Consider the following 15,143-nt stretch of genomic DNA (forward strand, 5'->3'; position numbering starts at 1 on the left):
AAGTATAAAGAACACGCACTTGCAGTATTTATTTATTTTTATTTTTTTTAATTCAATAAAAATAAATAAAACTATTCACACAGATCCTAGTCCTACGTGCGTTGAATCCAGACCTCTCATTTCTTGATTGAAATAAGACCCATGACCATCCTTATAATTCTACAATGGTGAGGATCACTAGAGTGCTCTATTTGGCTGGGAATACATCAACATGCTGCAGATTTTAAAAATAAGAGAGAAAATAAATAAATAATTAAATAAATAAAAGGCAACAAGAATGTACCAAATCAGTTGGATTCAAAGTTTTTACACCATTTACAAGGCCTACCAATGGGGGAGCCCCATCCACTCCCTTAATTCTCTTAATTACTAATTTTGATTGCTAGTTTACAAGATATGGGGAAATGGGTTGGGCAGAAAAGAGTGAAATAGGAAAAATTGGTTCACAAGAACAATTATAATTTGGTTCTCCACATGTCTGCAATCACCTTCTTTGGTGCCGGGTCATCTGGTCCTTTGTCTCGCTGTCCTGAGGTGAAGTGCAACCATCCATTCCAGAATCCAACAAGTGTAGTTTTCACGCGGTAAGGAAGTTTCCCAATAACTGACCACTTCTGCAAACATCATTAAATCCCTAGTTTAAGAGTTACAATCACATAAATTAACTGTTCCCCAATCTATCAATAATGATTCAATAGGAGTCCATGTCTTTCTTGTATGTACGGTACAATTTTGAGGCCCCTAAAAATGCCTATATTTGTTGGCCACTTTACAGGCATAAAATTAAAGCAGAACTTAACCACAGAAAAAGGAGATTCGACCAAATAATCAAAACACTAACTTGGCCTTCTTATGTCACTCCAAAGACAGAGGTACCATAAAATCAAAGGATGTCAATCAAAGGCAACTGAAGACAATGACAACTTCTTTCCCATCTTGTGCATGTTCTCCAGTATGTGTACACATGCAAGTACCTTTATATAAAACAAAATGACAAACATATGATAAGCAAGGGAGCGAAACTCAATACCAGAGTGTCCAAGTTGAACTTGAATACTTCTCCATTTAGAACCATTTTCTTGGTGACGGGGTGCTTCTCTGTTGTGCCCCCAACGATAAAAATAGAATTGTTCACAACCACCCAGGCAAATTCAATATGGGAATCTGGTTTCGGCATTGGAGGTAACTCTTTCCATTTCATCTCATCATCCAGCATGTAAACATCACTAAATACCACCTGAAACAATCGAGAATATGAAGCCATAAAGAAGCGGAATTTACTGCATAAATGGGAGGGAATGGGGTGGGGAAGGCAAAAATATTATTGCATGACAAAGCATGTCCACTTTTGAGACCAAAGGCCCACTCAATTTTCATAATATGATCATACTCTCGCCGTTTGCTACACCATAAAAGGTTCAACTAATCATGAAATTAACGATGCTAGACTTAATTAAGCAGAAACTACCAAGTATATGTTTTTAATCTAATCATGGGATAGATAATTCCAAAGGAGCCCAAGATAATGTTAAAAATGATATTTAGCATCAACTTCATTTTTTATAAGTAAAGGGAGCAACCCCAGTATACAGGAAGTATACAAAAAGAACATTTAACCAAAAAGAGATAAAAGATAAAGAAAATCAGGAAAAAAAATTAGAAATATGTAATCAATTATAGGCAGTTGTCCATTGGTAAAGAGTTTTGAAGAAGGCCTTTAGCTCCACCACCATCCTCTTACAATCTACAAATTTTTTGATCAGTTCTTTTTCTCCAGACACAACGCATTAAATGAGGCGGGATCATCTTCCATACTGCTACACTGAAAACTACCAAACTGCCTTTTCTAAGTTGCATAGAGATACACCACCCGTCGAGGCATAACCCACTCTAACCAATAAAGACCGAAAACATAATTCTATAAGGCCCTAGCAACCTCGTAGTAAAGCAAAAGGTGATCAATAGTTTTTCCACTCTTCTTGCATAGGGCTATAAAGGACAAAGCTACTCGTGAACATATTTGGGCTCGGCTCGAGCTTGACTTGATTATTAAACGGGCCGTTTGCAAACGTGAAACTAGGCTCGATTATTAAATGATGCATACCCGTATAAACTCGGCTAGACTCAATTAACGTTTGTGAACAAGCTCGTATAAGACTTGACTCGCTTATTTAGCTTGACTCGTATATATTTATTAATATGTAAATATATATTAATAAAAATAGCTTATATAGTATACTACTTAGTAAGTAATAATAGTCAATATATATTAAGTACAATAATTATTTGGTTATATATATAAGCATATAAGTAAATGTTATATACTTATACAAGCATACATTATAAATGTATGTTATGTGTTAAATGTTCCAAGTATATAATTATATGTTATAAATTATTCATATACAATGATTCGTATAATCCCAAATTAAGTGATTAGCATTGTAATCAACAATGTATTTGTTTTAAGGGATTATTGAACCACTGGTCCTTGGGATTAGCCTAAAATACGAATCACTCCCTGTGGTACTATAATTATAAATAACTCCTTGAACCCGTTTTCCATCCACCAAGTAAACAAAGTCTGTTAATAGATTACAATACAAATGATATTTAGAGATTGTCTCACTATTTATATGAAGTGGCAAACTAATGGATTCTGTTAACTTGGTAGACGAAAAAATGGGTTTAGGGAGTGATTCGTAATATAATTTACCACAATGACCCTCCATGAACTTTTTGTACCAAAGGGAGTGATTCGTAATTTAGGCCAACCCTAGGGACCAGTGGTGCAATTATCCATTGTTGTAATCACAAATAAAGTATTATCATTAGGGCTCGGATCAAATAATCATATGATCATATGTATTATCATTAGAACTTAGATCACATGGTCATATCATCTAACATTGTGCCATACAATCACATGATTATATAATCATTAATCATATGTGAAATTGTGACATATAATCATAATTTATAAATTATAAATTATAGCCACATAATGACAAAAAATATACAAATACATACTAATACAATAATGAAGTATCTAGACACTAAGATACAATGTATACTATAAAGTATAAATGTATTGATGTATATTATATGTTAATAATAACTAATAGAATAGTATGTAGTATTGATATATAATATGTCCACATAATGCCTCTTTTAAGTAATCGAAAATTTTAGGAAAAACTTTACTTATAACCCATAATTTTTCATCACTTTTGAAAAAAGGTAACTAAACTTTAAAAAATGTAATAGGGTATCCATCTTTAAATTTTTTAGAATTTCAACCATCCGTTAGAATTTTCAGTTAAATCTTATCAAAATTCCCAAAATACCCATGTGTTTATGTTTCTAAAAAAACTTATAAAATTTTTCAAAGATTCAGGCATATATATTTTTACAAATTCCGTTAAATTCTGACAAACATCTAAATCCTAGTAATTTTTTTTTTCTTTTTTTCTTTTCGTTGACAGGATTTAACAGAAAAATCTAATGGAGGGTTGAAATTGAAAATATTTAAAGATGGATACCATAAATTAAAACTTTTTAAAGTTTGGGTATATTTTTCAAAAGTGATAAAATATCAGAAGTTATAAGTAAAGTTCTCCTAAAATTTTATTAAAAGTAAGCATACACGGGAAGTATATAAAGGAAAAACCCTAGCAAACCCCCCCCCCCCCCCCCCCCCCCCACAAAACCTAACAGAAACAACCAAGAAAGACCAGAAACAACCAAGAAAGACCCCCACAAAGCACCCTAAAGTCACAAAAACCACTTGAAGCCCCTCATAAAGACACCAAAAAAATTGTGTACAACGCTAAAAGATGCGAGCCTTGCTTTTTCCATGGCAAGAAGACTCGCCTCTGGCATTATAGTTAATGGAACATTTCAAATTTCTTAGCTCCCTAGTGCCTTTGAGAGGGAAGCGAATTCCTCACTCCGATGTTTCTCTTCTAAAGCTAAGCCAGTCTTTTCCTCATCACCCACACCCGTGGTAGAATTTCTTCAAACTTTATCATTGCTACTGAAGAAACTTTATTAAAAAAATACGTCTTGTTCAACTTTGTCCTTACTATTTAAAAATCATGTGCTTCTAACACGCAAAATGGACACATGACATTTTTATAGATTGGGCTCGAGGACCCAATTTGGAGGAAATCTTTGTTCATCCACCTAATAAACTAAGAATTCCTTCTTTCAAATAAAATTTCAAATTTTCAATTATAGATTTTATAATCAAACTTTCATTAACCATCCTAAATATACTTTTTTTATTAAAAAAAAAAAATTAAAAATAAATCTAGTTCTCCTAGTTGAATGATCTCTTACTCTTGAATTTTTTAAATCTCAAGACAACCAAAAGGGAAAAGGAAAATTTCTTTAATGAAACGATTTATATTTAATTTTCAAAATTGAAACTTTGCATTAAATTTCAATCAAATCTCTCTCAAAATTCTCGTTTGATCAGCTAGCCCTTAGTTTTTGCAAAAAAAATTCCCTCCAAAAGTCACGCCTAGGGCATTAAAATTTCGAAAAATTATTCTTAATTTCTTTCAAAAATTGCATTAATTAAAGACCTAAACCTAAAACCCTATTATTTAATTGCATTAAACACATTCCCCTAAAATTACATTAACCAAAATAAATTCAAAATTTAATGTATTATTGATTTCAAATATTATTTGATATTAAATTGAGATCTTAGAATTATAAAGGATCTTGGCAAATGCAAAGATGGGAATGGGATCACCGGAGAGCTTTGCAAATTGCTCGGGTGGATGGCGACCTTGGTAGGCATAGTCCATGTGATGGTAGTAATCGAGAGCGCGATGGCTGCTCTTGTTGCAAATTTGATAGGGAGAATATTGACAAGGAGGTTGGGCAGTACCGGAGAGGGAGTGCCCGGCAAGGTGATATTTGAGTCTGTGGTGGAGACGGATTTCTTGGAGAGAAAGATGAGGTATGATATTGGTTGTTGGGAGATGGATAGTGAAATTGCCCAGGTGGTTTGGGAAAGAATCTGGGTTTGCGGAAGTTATTAGGATTGTTGCAGAAGGAGTTGAGACTGTAAGGTGGTCTGGATCGTTGAGCATGAAGAGCAAAGGAACTGGCTTCATGATGAAGGGCTTGCTGCTGGTTCTGAAGCAGAATTTCATGGCTAAGCAATTTAGATTGAAAATCATGAAAAGTAGTCTCTCGATCACGTAGGGTAAAGCAGTAACAAAGGAATTAAAAGTAGGGTTAATACCATTGATGATGAGCAAAATCAGGTCATCATCATCAACGGGTTTACCTACTGCAGAAAGTTCATCAGCCCAAGTTTTGGCTTGATTGAGGTATGCGGTACACGTATTCCCTTGCTGCAAGCTTTGCAACTGACGCTTGAGATGGGAGATGCGTGATCTGGATTGAACAGCAAATCGTGTGGCTAGAGAGGTCCATGCAAGCATCGATATAATGAGACTTAGAAGTTGTTGGTCTCGTCTCAGCCATGTAGTATAGGCTGGATTAGGGATTTGGGCATCACCAGTTGCATTGGTGATAAGTTTGGGAGGACAAGGGTCTGTCCCATCAAGTAATCCCTGGAGTTCATAACCGCAGAGGAGAGGTTGAAACTGAGCAACCCATCCAAGGTAGTTAGGACCTTCCAGTTTGATGCCGCCGAGCTGAGTAACATTGGGCGTCAACGAATTGGCTTCAACGGATTGGCTTCAATAGGTGCAGCGTTTGTGTTGGCTATGGATGACCGTTGGCTATTAGTAGGCTCTGATACCATGTAAACTAAAATTAACAAATAGGGAAAAATGCCTTTAGTACTTGATGCTAAGGTATTGTATTATAATTGTATATATAGAGTTTTATAGAGGCCGTGTATTTAGTATTTTATAATTACATAGGTTAGATATGGTAAGAAGGATTCTGTCCTAGAAGGCAATATAGTCGTTGGGGTGTATATGAGGAATGGAGTTAATGAGAGGATCCGATGTATGTAAGGTATGCTAGCTGTAGGTGTGATTGCTGTAGGGGATCTGCGAGTATTCTGTTGAGGAGAGATCCCTTGAATTATGGTTGTAATCTCTAGATGCTGCCTGCTGTCATTTAGTGAGAGCACTATTGGAGTAATGGCTTGATTTGTTGGGTAGGATCCGGGTGTGTTGGGTGAGTTTACTATCTTATCCTTAACACCTCCAACAGAAAGGAAAATGTTAGCATCCACTTCAATTTACTTCAAAGGGTAAAAGGGAAAAACTTAAAATGTCCTCACATCTTTAGAACTAGGACATAGATGATCCCAGCACTAAAATATACGGACAATTTCGAACACTAAGACGCACACACCCAAGTCCATGTATATATATATATATATATTGATAAGTAGTTTCAATTCAATTCATTAAAAGTGCAAAAGGGCGCAACCCTGATACACGGGAAGTATACAAGAATGCCCCTAAAAGGATGGAACTGAGAATAAATTTAGCAGGACCATACCCAACCGACGCACCCCAACTAGTCAACAACTCCAGCACCGTTCGCGGCATAACCCACTAGACCCCAAATAAAGTAAGAATGTAACTCCAAAGATCACGGGCAACTTCGCAGTGAAACAACGAATGATCAATATTCTCCCCACTCTTTTTACATATACATCACCACTCAATCATTACGACATTTATCTTACGCAAATAGTCATGCGTCAAAATTTATCTGAAGTTGCTGACCATACAAAGAAAGCCACCCTAATCGAAGCTTTAACACGCCAAATACTCTTCCACGGAAATGATGGGCTATCTTTCCTAATAAGCACTTCATAATAGGACCTCACTTCAAATAAACCCCTTTTAGAGGGGTTCCAAACTAACCTGTCACCCTCTCCATGTGGAACCGAAGTGGAGTAAAGCTGCTCAAAGAAAGAAAGAACGGTCTCCATCTCCCAATCCTGGATTTGCCGCATAAAAAGAACATTTCATTGAATAACTCCATTATGAAAGACCAAGTTATCCACCACCATCGCATCTTTGTTCATCACAATACTAAACAGAACTGGAAAGCACTGCTTCAAAGATTTATCCCCACACAATCAATCATGCCAGAAACTAATAAGTGACCCATCCCCCACCTCAAAACAAACAAAATTACAAAAGTTCTCCCACCCCCTCCTAATATGTTTCCACACACCCACTCCAAAGGAACCCGACACCTCTTTCGAACACCACCCGCCCTTTAGGCTCTCAAATTTGGTGTCAATCACCAATCGCCATAAAGCCTCTCTCTCCCTACCACATCTCCACAACCATTTACCTAGAAGTGCTCGATTAAACTGGATGAAATTGTGTACTCCTAACCCACTTGAATGCAATGGAATACAAACCCTGTTTATTTCACTAAATGAAATTTGGCCTCATCTCTAATGCCACCCTATAAAAAACTCCCTTTGAATTTTATCAAGATGATTATAAATGAACAAGTCTTCATAAAAACAACAAAAATGTTTATAGGATCCATGAGATCTTCGTCCTGGTGGTTGGTCGAGTCAAACGAGTTTGCTTTGTCAGTTGTGGGTGGCTTCATGGGCATTAGGATCCATGAAAAACACAAAGGAGTGACGAGGTCCATTCTTATAGACAAAGATGAGGCTGCATGGTTGATTAAGTCATTCCATGATCTGGTGACGGTTCAAGACCGTAGAGTGTTTTGGAACCAATCTGTTTCGGGCTTTCCTCGTATTCTTGGGCAGCAATGCTCCAATAGGCATGGTTTCTTTTTGATCATAGAAGAATATGAGGGTAGAAGAAGAAGTGGTTCTGTCTTAGTGCCTAAAGGGAAACTTGGCGAAGGGTGGGAGGGCTTCGGGGTGGAGCTTCGGTTAGCCTTCAACTGTCTTCATGCTGGCCTAAAAAGCTACTCGAAGCATTTACATGTAAAGGAAGTATCACAACCTGAGCCTAAATCCGAGATGAGGAGGAGCTTTGCTGAGGTTCTGAGGTCCTCTATGCCGAAGATTGAAGAGCCCTTTGGTCTTTCCAACTGCACTCTTGCTAGGGTCCCGAGGTGGCTCGCTGTTCTTACAGTTGCTGGGGCTAAGTCGACATCTTTTGATACGGAGAAAGACATCCAGGCCATGCGAAGTCTCCAACAAAGGGTCGTCGTGATCAGGTGATAGCAACGATGAAGTTTTCTACGGCGAAATCTGCTATGAAGAATACAACTACTACAGTGAAGGCTTTTCCGACGAAGGCTTCTCTACTGAAGACAACTCCAGCATCCCTTTCTGCTTCATCGGGAAAGGCGTCAGTTTCAAGCCTAAGGGGTAGGGCGGCTGGTTCAAGCTCCCCTACGTTGCCTCCTGCTTCACGCAAGTCACATTTCAGTGAAAGCCTCGATCTTCATAGCATCAGAAAGACGTTGGAGAAACTGCATGTGGAAATCGGGCATTGTCTAACGGGTTTGTACCTGCTAGAAGATGGTCTGCTGGGTAGTGGACCTAAGCTTCCCGGTCATAGCTTCTTACCCAAGACCCAGCCTGACTCCATGGGCTCCAAAGTTCCCCGGCCCAAATCCAAAAAGCCCTTAAGCCCCTATCAGCCCTAGGTCCTTCAAAGCCAAGCCCAAGTCTCAAAAGGTAAAGCCCTATATATATATATATATATATATATATATATATATCAAATTAAAGTTCTAATGAATCTCAAGAAATGTTGGCGGGAAACATTTAGAAACGTTTTGTCAAAAAGAAAAAAGGAAAAAAAAAAAATATTCAGGGATTTAAAGAAGTTTTAATGCAAAGAAAATTATAGAAAATTCAAGACAAAACACTTTAAACTTTAAACAGAATATCCATAAAGACAGATTGAATATGGATGTAAATATTATTATTATTATTTTTTTTTTTTAAAAAAAAAACTCTTTCAACCAGTTGGAGTGTTAGAAAGCAGTTTTCCTTTGGGACTTAAATGGTAATCAAAACAAGCATATATGGTCTCATCATTTCATCTTCTTTGTTTAGACAACAGCACTAGAGAGGATCTTGACCTTGGATAACTTTGGAAAGAGGCACATCATAGTGATGAACTGGTGTTGTGTGCAAGAAAAGCGAGAAATCTATCAATCATATGTTGCTCCATTGCGGAGTAGGTAGACTTGTGGGTATCGGTTTTTTGTCTTTTCATGAGAGTGGGTAATGCTCCAACCGGTGGTGGAGTTATTGGCTAGTTGGAGAGGCTAGTTGGAGAGGCGAGTTTGGTAGTCACCATAATTTAGGAGTCTCGATGCTGAAACAGCTATTTATACATGAAGAAGATGAACATGAAGAAACCTCTATTACATGTTGAAACATCTAATCTAATAAATTTAAATTTAAAAAAACATGATCATACTAATTGGCTTACCTCATTCCTACGAGAGCACTTGAAAATTGGTGATCCAGGTTTTGCCATAAAATCGCCTTCTTGACCACCAATAACATAAAGCCGATCTTCAACCACAATACAAGCCCTACAACAAATATGACAGTAAAAGAATACTTGAGCTTTGCGTGATGGGGTGTAATTTGAGAATGCTTATTTCATTTTACCAAACAGAAGTCACATTAATTTGACCAGCACAACATGCTATCATAAATGACCAACAGTTTCCTACAATTTCCTTGTTTAGTGATGCTCTTTCATTTCTATTACTTTTATATGCTGCAGAAGTTTGATGCTGCTCCTGTGTACCTAGGGACGCCTTTACGCTTTTTTAATAAATCTTTTCTTACTTATAAAAAAAAAAAAAGAAGTTTGATGCTGCTCAAGGCATATGCCAATTTATCCCTTAAGAAAGAAGTCCCAAAACCCTCTACGCCTCTTTATGAGAATGTATTACTTATCCAAAAAAAAAAAAAGTCCCAAAACAACTAAAAAGATCATGGAGAACAAAACTTTACACTAGTATGAGAAGTTCATTGCAGATTGCAAAAATAAACATGCCCTTAAATATGCATGAGATGATCACTCTCATCTCATACCTGTTTTATGTACGTTAGACAACAAGATATCCTAGAATACTATTCTCATATATTACTGATGATTCTACACTACTCATTTCATTTAAAATACAAAATTTGAGTACTACTTATCTTGTTTCTTTTTCCATCACTGATAAAAGCTAAAAAGTCTTTGACTCCAACTAATCACATTGGCAGATTGTTTTTCAAGTAAGGTAGGGCAGCCCACTTGATAATTAATGTGTTTCTGAATAACCCACTGCTCTCAAACACATAAGCAATAGGAGAGAACAAAACTCCACCAGTGAATTCTATTGCATAGTTGCAAGCATAACACGCCTTTAAATTCTAATGTAGTGAAAAAGAAACTCTGGAGTTATTAAATAACTGTACTCCATCACAGAGAACAAAACTCAGCACCATCATATGAAGTTTATGAGCATAAGCCTTGCGACTTCAGCATGGGAGAGAGAAAGAGCGAGAGTTACTGCAACAGGCCATGGGTGTATTGGCCAAGGTGCAACAGAAGCACGGTATGGAAAAGTTTGCCCATGAGAAGAGGCAAACCTTTTAGTTTGTTGTGGGGAATGAGGTCATGTTAAGGCTGCCCCAGAAAAACTTGAGAAAAGATGGGGATGAAACTTCAAAGTACTTAGCCACCCACCTGACGAGGGCATTGGATTCAACTGGTGGGGGTGGCTTGTGACATCCGTGACATGGCTGTCATGGTGGCAGCTTGGGTATCCATTGCACCCTTGCTGGCCACCTAGCTCAGGCATGGGGTGTTAAGGATACAAGCCTACCCGAACCCTCTACAGAAACCCTAGCCGCCACTGCAGCTCACAAACAAACCCTAGAGCCGTTAGGAAGACTTCCTAAACTAGACAACCAAATATCTCCTCCATATCTCTCATTAATTCCACCTTAGCCAACGGCTATATTGCCCTATATACACGGCAGCCTGTAATATCTATATATGCTGTATCAATATCAATACCTAGGCATTCAGCACCTAAAGCTTTTACCCTACTTTTTTATTTAGTTTACATGGTATCAGAGCCTACCAATAGCCAACGCTTTCCCATGGCCAACACAAACACTGATGAAACCAACTTTTTGCCCAATGTCACTCAACTCGGCAGCATCAACCTGGAAGGTCCTAACTACCTAGGCTGGGTTGCTCAGTTTCAACCAATCCTATGTGGTTATGATCTCCAGGGCCTACTTGATGGAACCGATCCCTGTCCGCCCAGAACCGTCGCCAATGCCACTGGTGACGCCCAGATTCCGAACCCAGCCTATGTTGCATGGCTGAGACGAGACCAGCAGCTCCTGAGTCTCATCATATGCTCTTTAGCACCTTCTCTTGTGCCCTCGATGTACGGTTTGAACACATCGAGGCTTGCATGGACCTCTCTGTCCACACGGTTTGCTGGTCAATCTAAATCACGCATCTCCCATCTCAAGCGTCAGTTACAAAGCTTGCAGCAGGGGACTAAGACGTGCACCGAATATCTCAATCAAGCCAAGTCGTGGGCTGATGAACTTTCAGCTGTCGGTAAACCCGTCGACAAAGATGACCTTATTTCCTACGTTATTAACGGTATCAACCCTACTTTTAATCCTTTTGTTACTGCATTCTCCCTACCTAACCGAGAAACCACATTCCATGATTTTCAATCCGAGTTGCTTAGCCATGAAATACTACTCCAGAATCAACAACAAGCTCTGATAACTTCATAACCACATAGGATTGGTTGAAACTAAGCAACCCAGCCTAGGTAGTTAGGACCTTCCAGTTTGATGCTGCCGAGTTGAGTGACATTGGGCAAAAAGTTGGTTTCAGCAGTGTTTGTGTTGGCCATGGGAAAGCGTTGGCTATTGGTAGGCTCTGATACCATGTAAACTAAATACAAAAGTAGGGTAAAAGCTTTAGGCATTGAATGCCAAGGTATTGATATTGATTCAGTATATATAGATATTACAGGCTGCCGTGTATATATGGCATATTATACAATAGTAATTCTATTCTATATTTACAAAGGTTAAATAAGGAAAGAAATATCATGTCCTCATAGGCAATATAGCCGTTGGCTAAGGTGGAATTAATGGGAGATATGGAATTGATGTGCTTGGCCTTTGTGTTATCTGTGGAAGGCTGCCTAGGCTTTGCTGCGTGCCTTGCTTAGGGAGTGGAAGGCTGCCTAGGCACTACTGGGTGCTTTGTTTAGGGCCATCACGTGGCTGGTTTCAATGTGAAAAATTGGCCCACCCGCAATTAATTCAAATGAGATGTAAAAGAAACTGTTTCATTAGGCAAATTTTACAAAAAATATCTCCATAAGTTGATACACAAGCACACATATGTGTGTGTACTAATATTTTCGGCCACAAATTTAGAAGTCCCCCTTCTATGCCAGCTCAAAGCCAAGAAGTCATAACCAGAGACCCCAATGCAATGATATAAAATAGAAGAAAATAACCATGTAAACAAAATTCGCCATAGTTAAAGAAAAGGAGTAACTTGAATTTATCTAAAAAAGTTGTGCAACATTAATAAAAGGATACCACTACTACGAATTCTGAAAAGCAAAAGTTGTACGGACATAAATCATACCAACCACCCTAAGTTGTACATTGCCATAGTTGCCACCTTACACCATTAAGCAAATAGACAAAGGAGTGTTATGTACTTTAACAAGCAAACACAAAATTTCACAACATATGATAACATGCTTTTGTTAATTTTAAACATCTACCCAATGAAAGAGCATCTTCAGATAAGCCACATCATGCAAGGTGGGATCATCTTCCAGAAAGCTTCACTTTGAGGACTATCACATTGCCCTCTTCAACAAGTGAAGAGATCTATCACTCGTCGGGCATGAGCCACGTTAACCCAAAGAGACCGAAGATTGAGTTCCATAGGACTAGCTATCTCACAATGAAGTAAACAATGATCAACGGTTTCTCCACTCTTGCACATGCAGCATTAATCTACCACAATGATCTACCTCTTGCTCAGCTTTTGGGTTGTCGGGTTGGTTCTTTGCTTATGACTTACTTGGGTATGCCTTTGGGTGCCTCTTACAAGTCCGTTTCTACTTGGAAAGGGGTGGTTGAGAAAATAGAAAGGAAGCTGGCTGGATGGAAGCGTATGTATTTGTCAAAGGGCGGGTGGTTGACTCTTATTAAGAGCACGTTGTCCAATCTCCCCACGTATCTCTTGTCGTTGTTCCTTATTCCTTTGAGGGTGGCTAATCGTCTTGAAAAAATCCAGAGGGATTTCCTATGGGGTGGTATAGGGAATGAGGCCAAATTTCATTTAGTAAAATGGAACAGGATCTGTACTCCGTTGCATTCAGGTGGGTTGGGAGTTCACAACCTCACCCAGTTTAATCAAGCTCTTCTGGGTAAATGGTTGTGGAGATATGGTAGGGAGAGAGAGGCTTTATGGCATTTGGTGATTGACGCCAAATTTGGGAGCCTAAAGGGGGGGGTGGTGTTCTATTGAGGTGTCGGGTTCCTATGGAGTGGGGGTTTGGAAATATATCAGGAAAGGATGGGAGAAGTTTTGCAGTTATGTTCGGTTTGTGGTAGGGGATGGGTCACATATCAGTTTCTGGCATGATTGGTGGTGTGGGGAGAGATCTTTGAAGCATTGTTATCCAGTTCTATATAGTATTGTGAGGAGCTACAATGGTGGTGGATAATTTGGCTGTTCAGAATGGAAATATTCATTGGAGTGTTCTCTTTACGCGGCAATTCCAGGACTGGGAGATGGAGATGGTGCTTTCTTTCTTCGAGCGGTTGTACTCCACTTCGATTCGACAAGGAGAGGGTGACAAGTTAGTTTGGAACCTTTCTACAAGGGGTTTTTTTGAAGTAAGGTCATATTATGAAGTGCTTAGTAGGAAAGAAGGCCCATCATTCCCGTGGAAGAATATATGGTGTGCTAAGGCTCCGACAAGGGTGGCGTTCTTTGTATGGTCGGCAGCTTTAGGAAAAATATTGACCCATGACAATCTGCGAAAGAGGAATATTGTGGTTATTGAGTGGTGTTGTATGTGTAAAAAGAAGGGGGAGTCTATTGATCATCTGTTACTTCATTGCAACGCCGCCCATGAGCTTTGGAGTTTTATGTTTTCTTTATTTGGAGTTGAGTGGGTCATGCCACAAACGGTGTTGGATTTGTTGACTACATGGGGTGCGTTTTTTGGGCATGGCCTAGCTAAAAAAGTTTGGCGGTTAGTTCCTCATTGTGTTTTGTGGAGCATTTGGCGGGAGCGGAATGCGAAGCTTTTTGAAGATGTCGAGACTGTAATGGTAGTGTTAAGGAAGCGTGTACTTAACACGCTATATCTTTGGATAGCGTCCCGTCTTTGCCACCTAGGTGTTTCTACTTTTGTAGACTTTCTAAATTTATTAGCTGTTCCTCCTGTTTAGGGGTTCTCTTGTATACTTCCCGTGTATTAGGGTTGCGCCCCTCTGAGCTTTTTATTGAATTTGAAATTACTTATAAAAAAAAAAAAAAAAGTTGTCAAAAGTGAGGATCTTACCTAAAGCAGCCAACCAAGCAAAGAAAGTCACTCTCAAGGGGAGCTTACTTCACCAAATACTCCTCTAAGGGATATGATTGCAAAACATGGGAAATTAAGACTATAAAACGATCTAACATCAAGCAATCCTCTCTTGGAGGAGACCCAATAAAGCTTATCCTCACTCCCTTGTCTCAAACTGATAGAATATGAAATACGAAGTAAAGAGTTCCATCTCCCAATCATATGCCACTCTTACAAAAATAACACTCCACTAGCATCCCTAAAGCAAGCTATGTTAAACAAATCCAAAAATGCCACCTTAAGGGGCTGCTCCCCATACCACACATCATACCAAAAACTAACCTTGTTCAAATCTCCCTTCCCCCTCCCTTTGGAGTTAATTACTTATGAATAATATATACATACACACTCAAAAACTCACCTTAGAAACCATCACCCACCTCAAATCTTGTATGCTTCGAAAACTCCTCCCAACCCCTCCTAATGAATTTCCAAAAACAAAACCCGTGCAAACCATTAACTTCATTAGAGCACCCACCCTACGGACTACCATCTTCTAAGTCCACCACCAATTTCCACAAAGCCTC

General features: G+C 38.7%; 1 protein-coding gene across 1 annotated transcript in view; it reads right to left on the reverse strand.

Moving 5' to 3' along the window:
• Positions 1–230: 230 nt before the first annotated feature.
• Positions 231–15,143, reverse strand: part of LOC133864403 (kelch repeat-containing protein At3g27220) — a 36,080-nt gene continuing 21,167 nt past the window's right edge. Inside the window, exons 5-7 of the mRNA XM_062300729.1 lie at positions 9,399–9,504; positions 1,031–1,237; positions 231–614 (exon numbers count right to left, since the gene is read on the reverse strand). Of these exons, the coding sequence (XP_062156713.1) occupies positions 456–614; positions 1,031–1,237; positions 9,399–9,504 (472 nt within the window). The 3' untranslated portion in view covers positions 231–455. The remainder of the gene's footprint in view (positions 615–1,030; positions 1,238–9,398; positions 9,505–15,143) is intronic.

The sequence above is a fragment of the Alnus glutinosa genome, chromosome 3 (genome assembly GCF_958979055.1).
Source record: "Alnus glutinosa chromosome 3, dhAlnGlut1.1, whole genome shotgun sequence".
Lineage (NCBI taxonomy): Eukaryota > Viridiplantae > Streptophyta > Magnoliopsida > Fagales > Betulaceae > Alnus > Alnus glutinosa.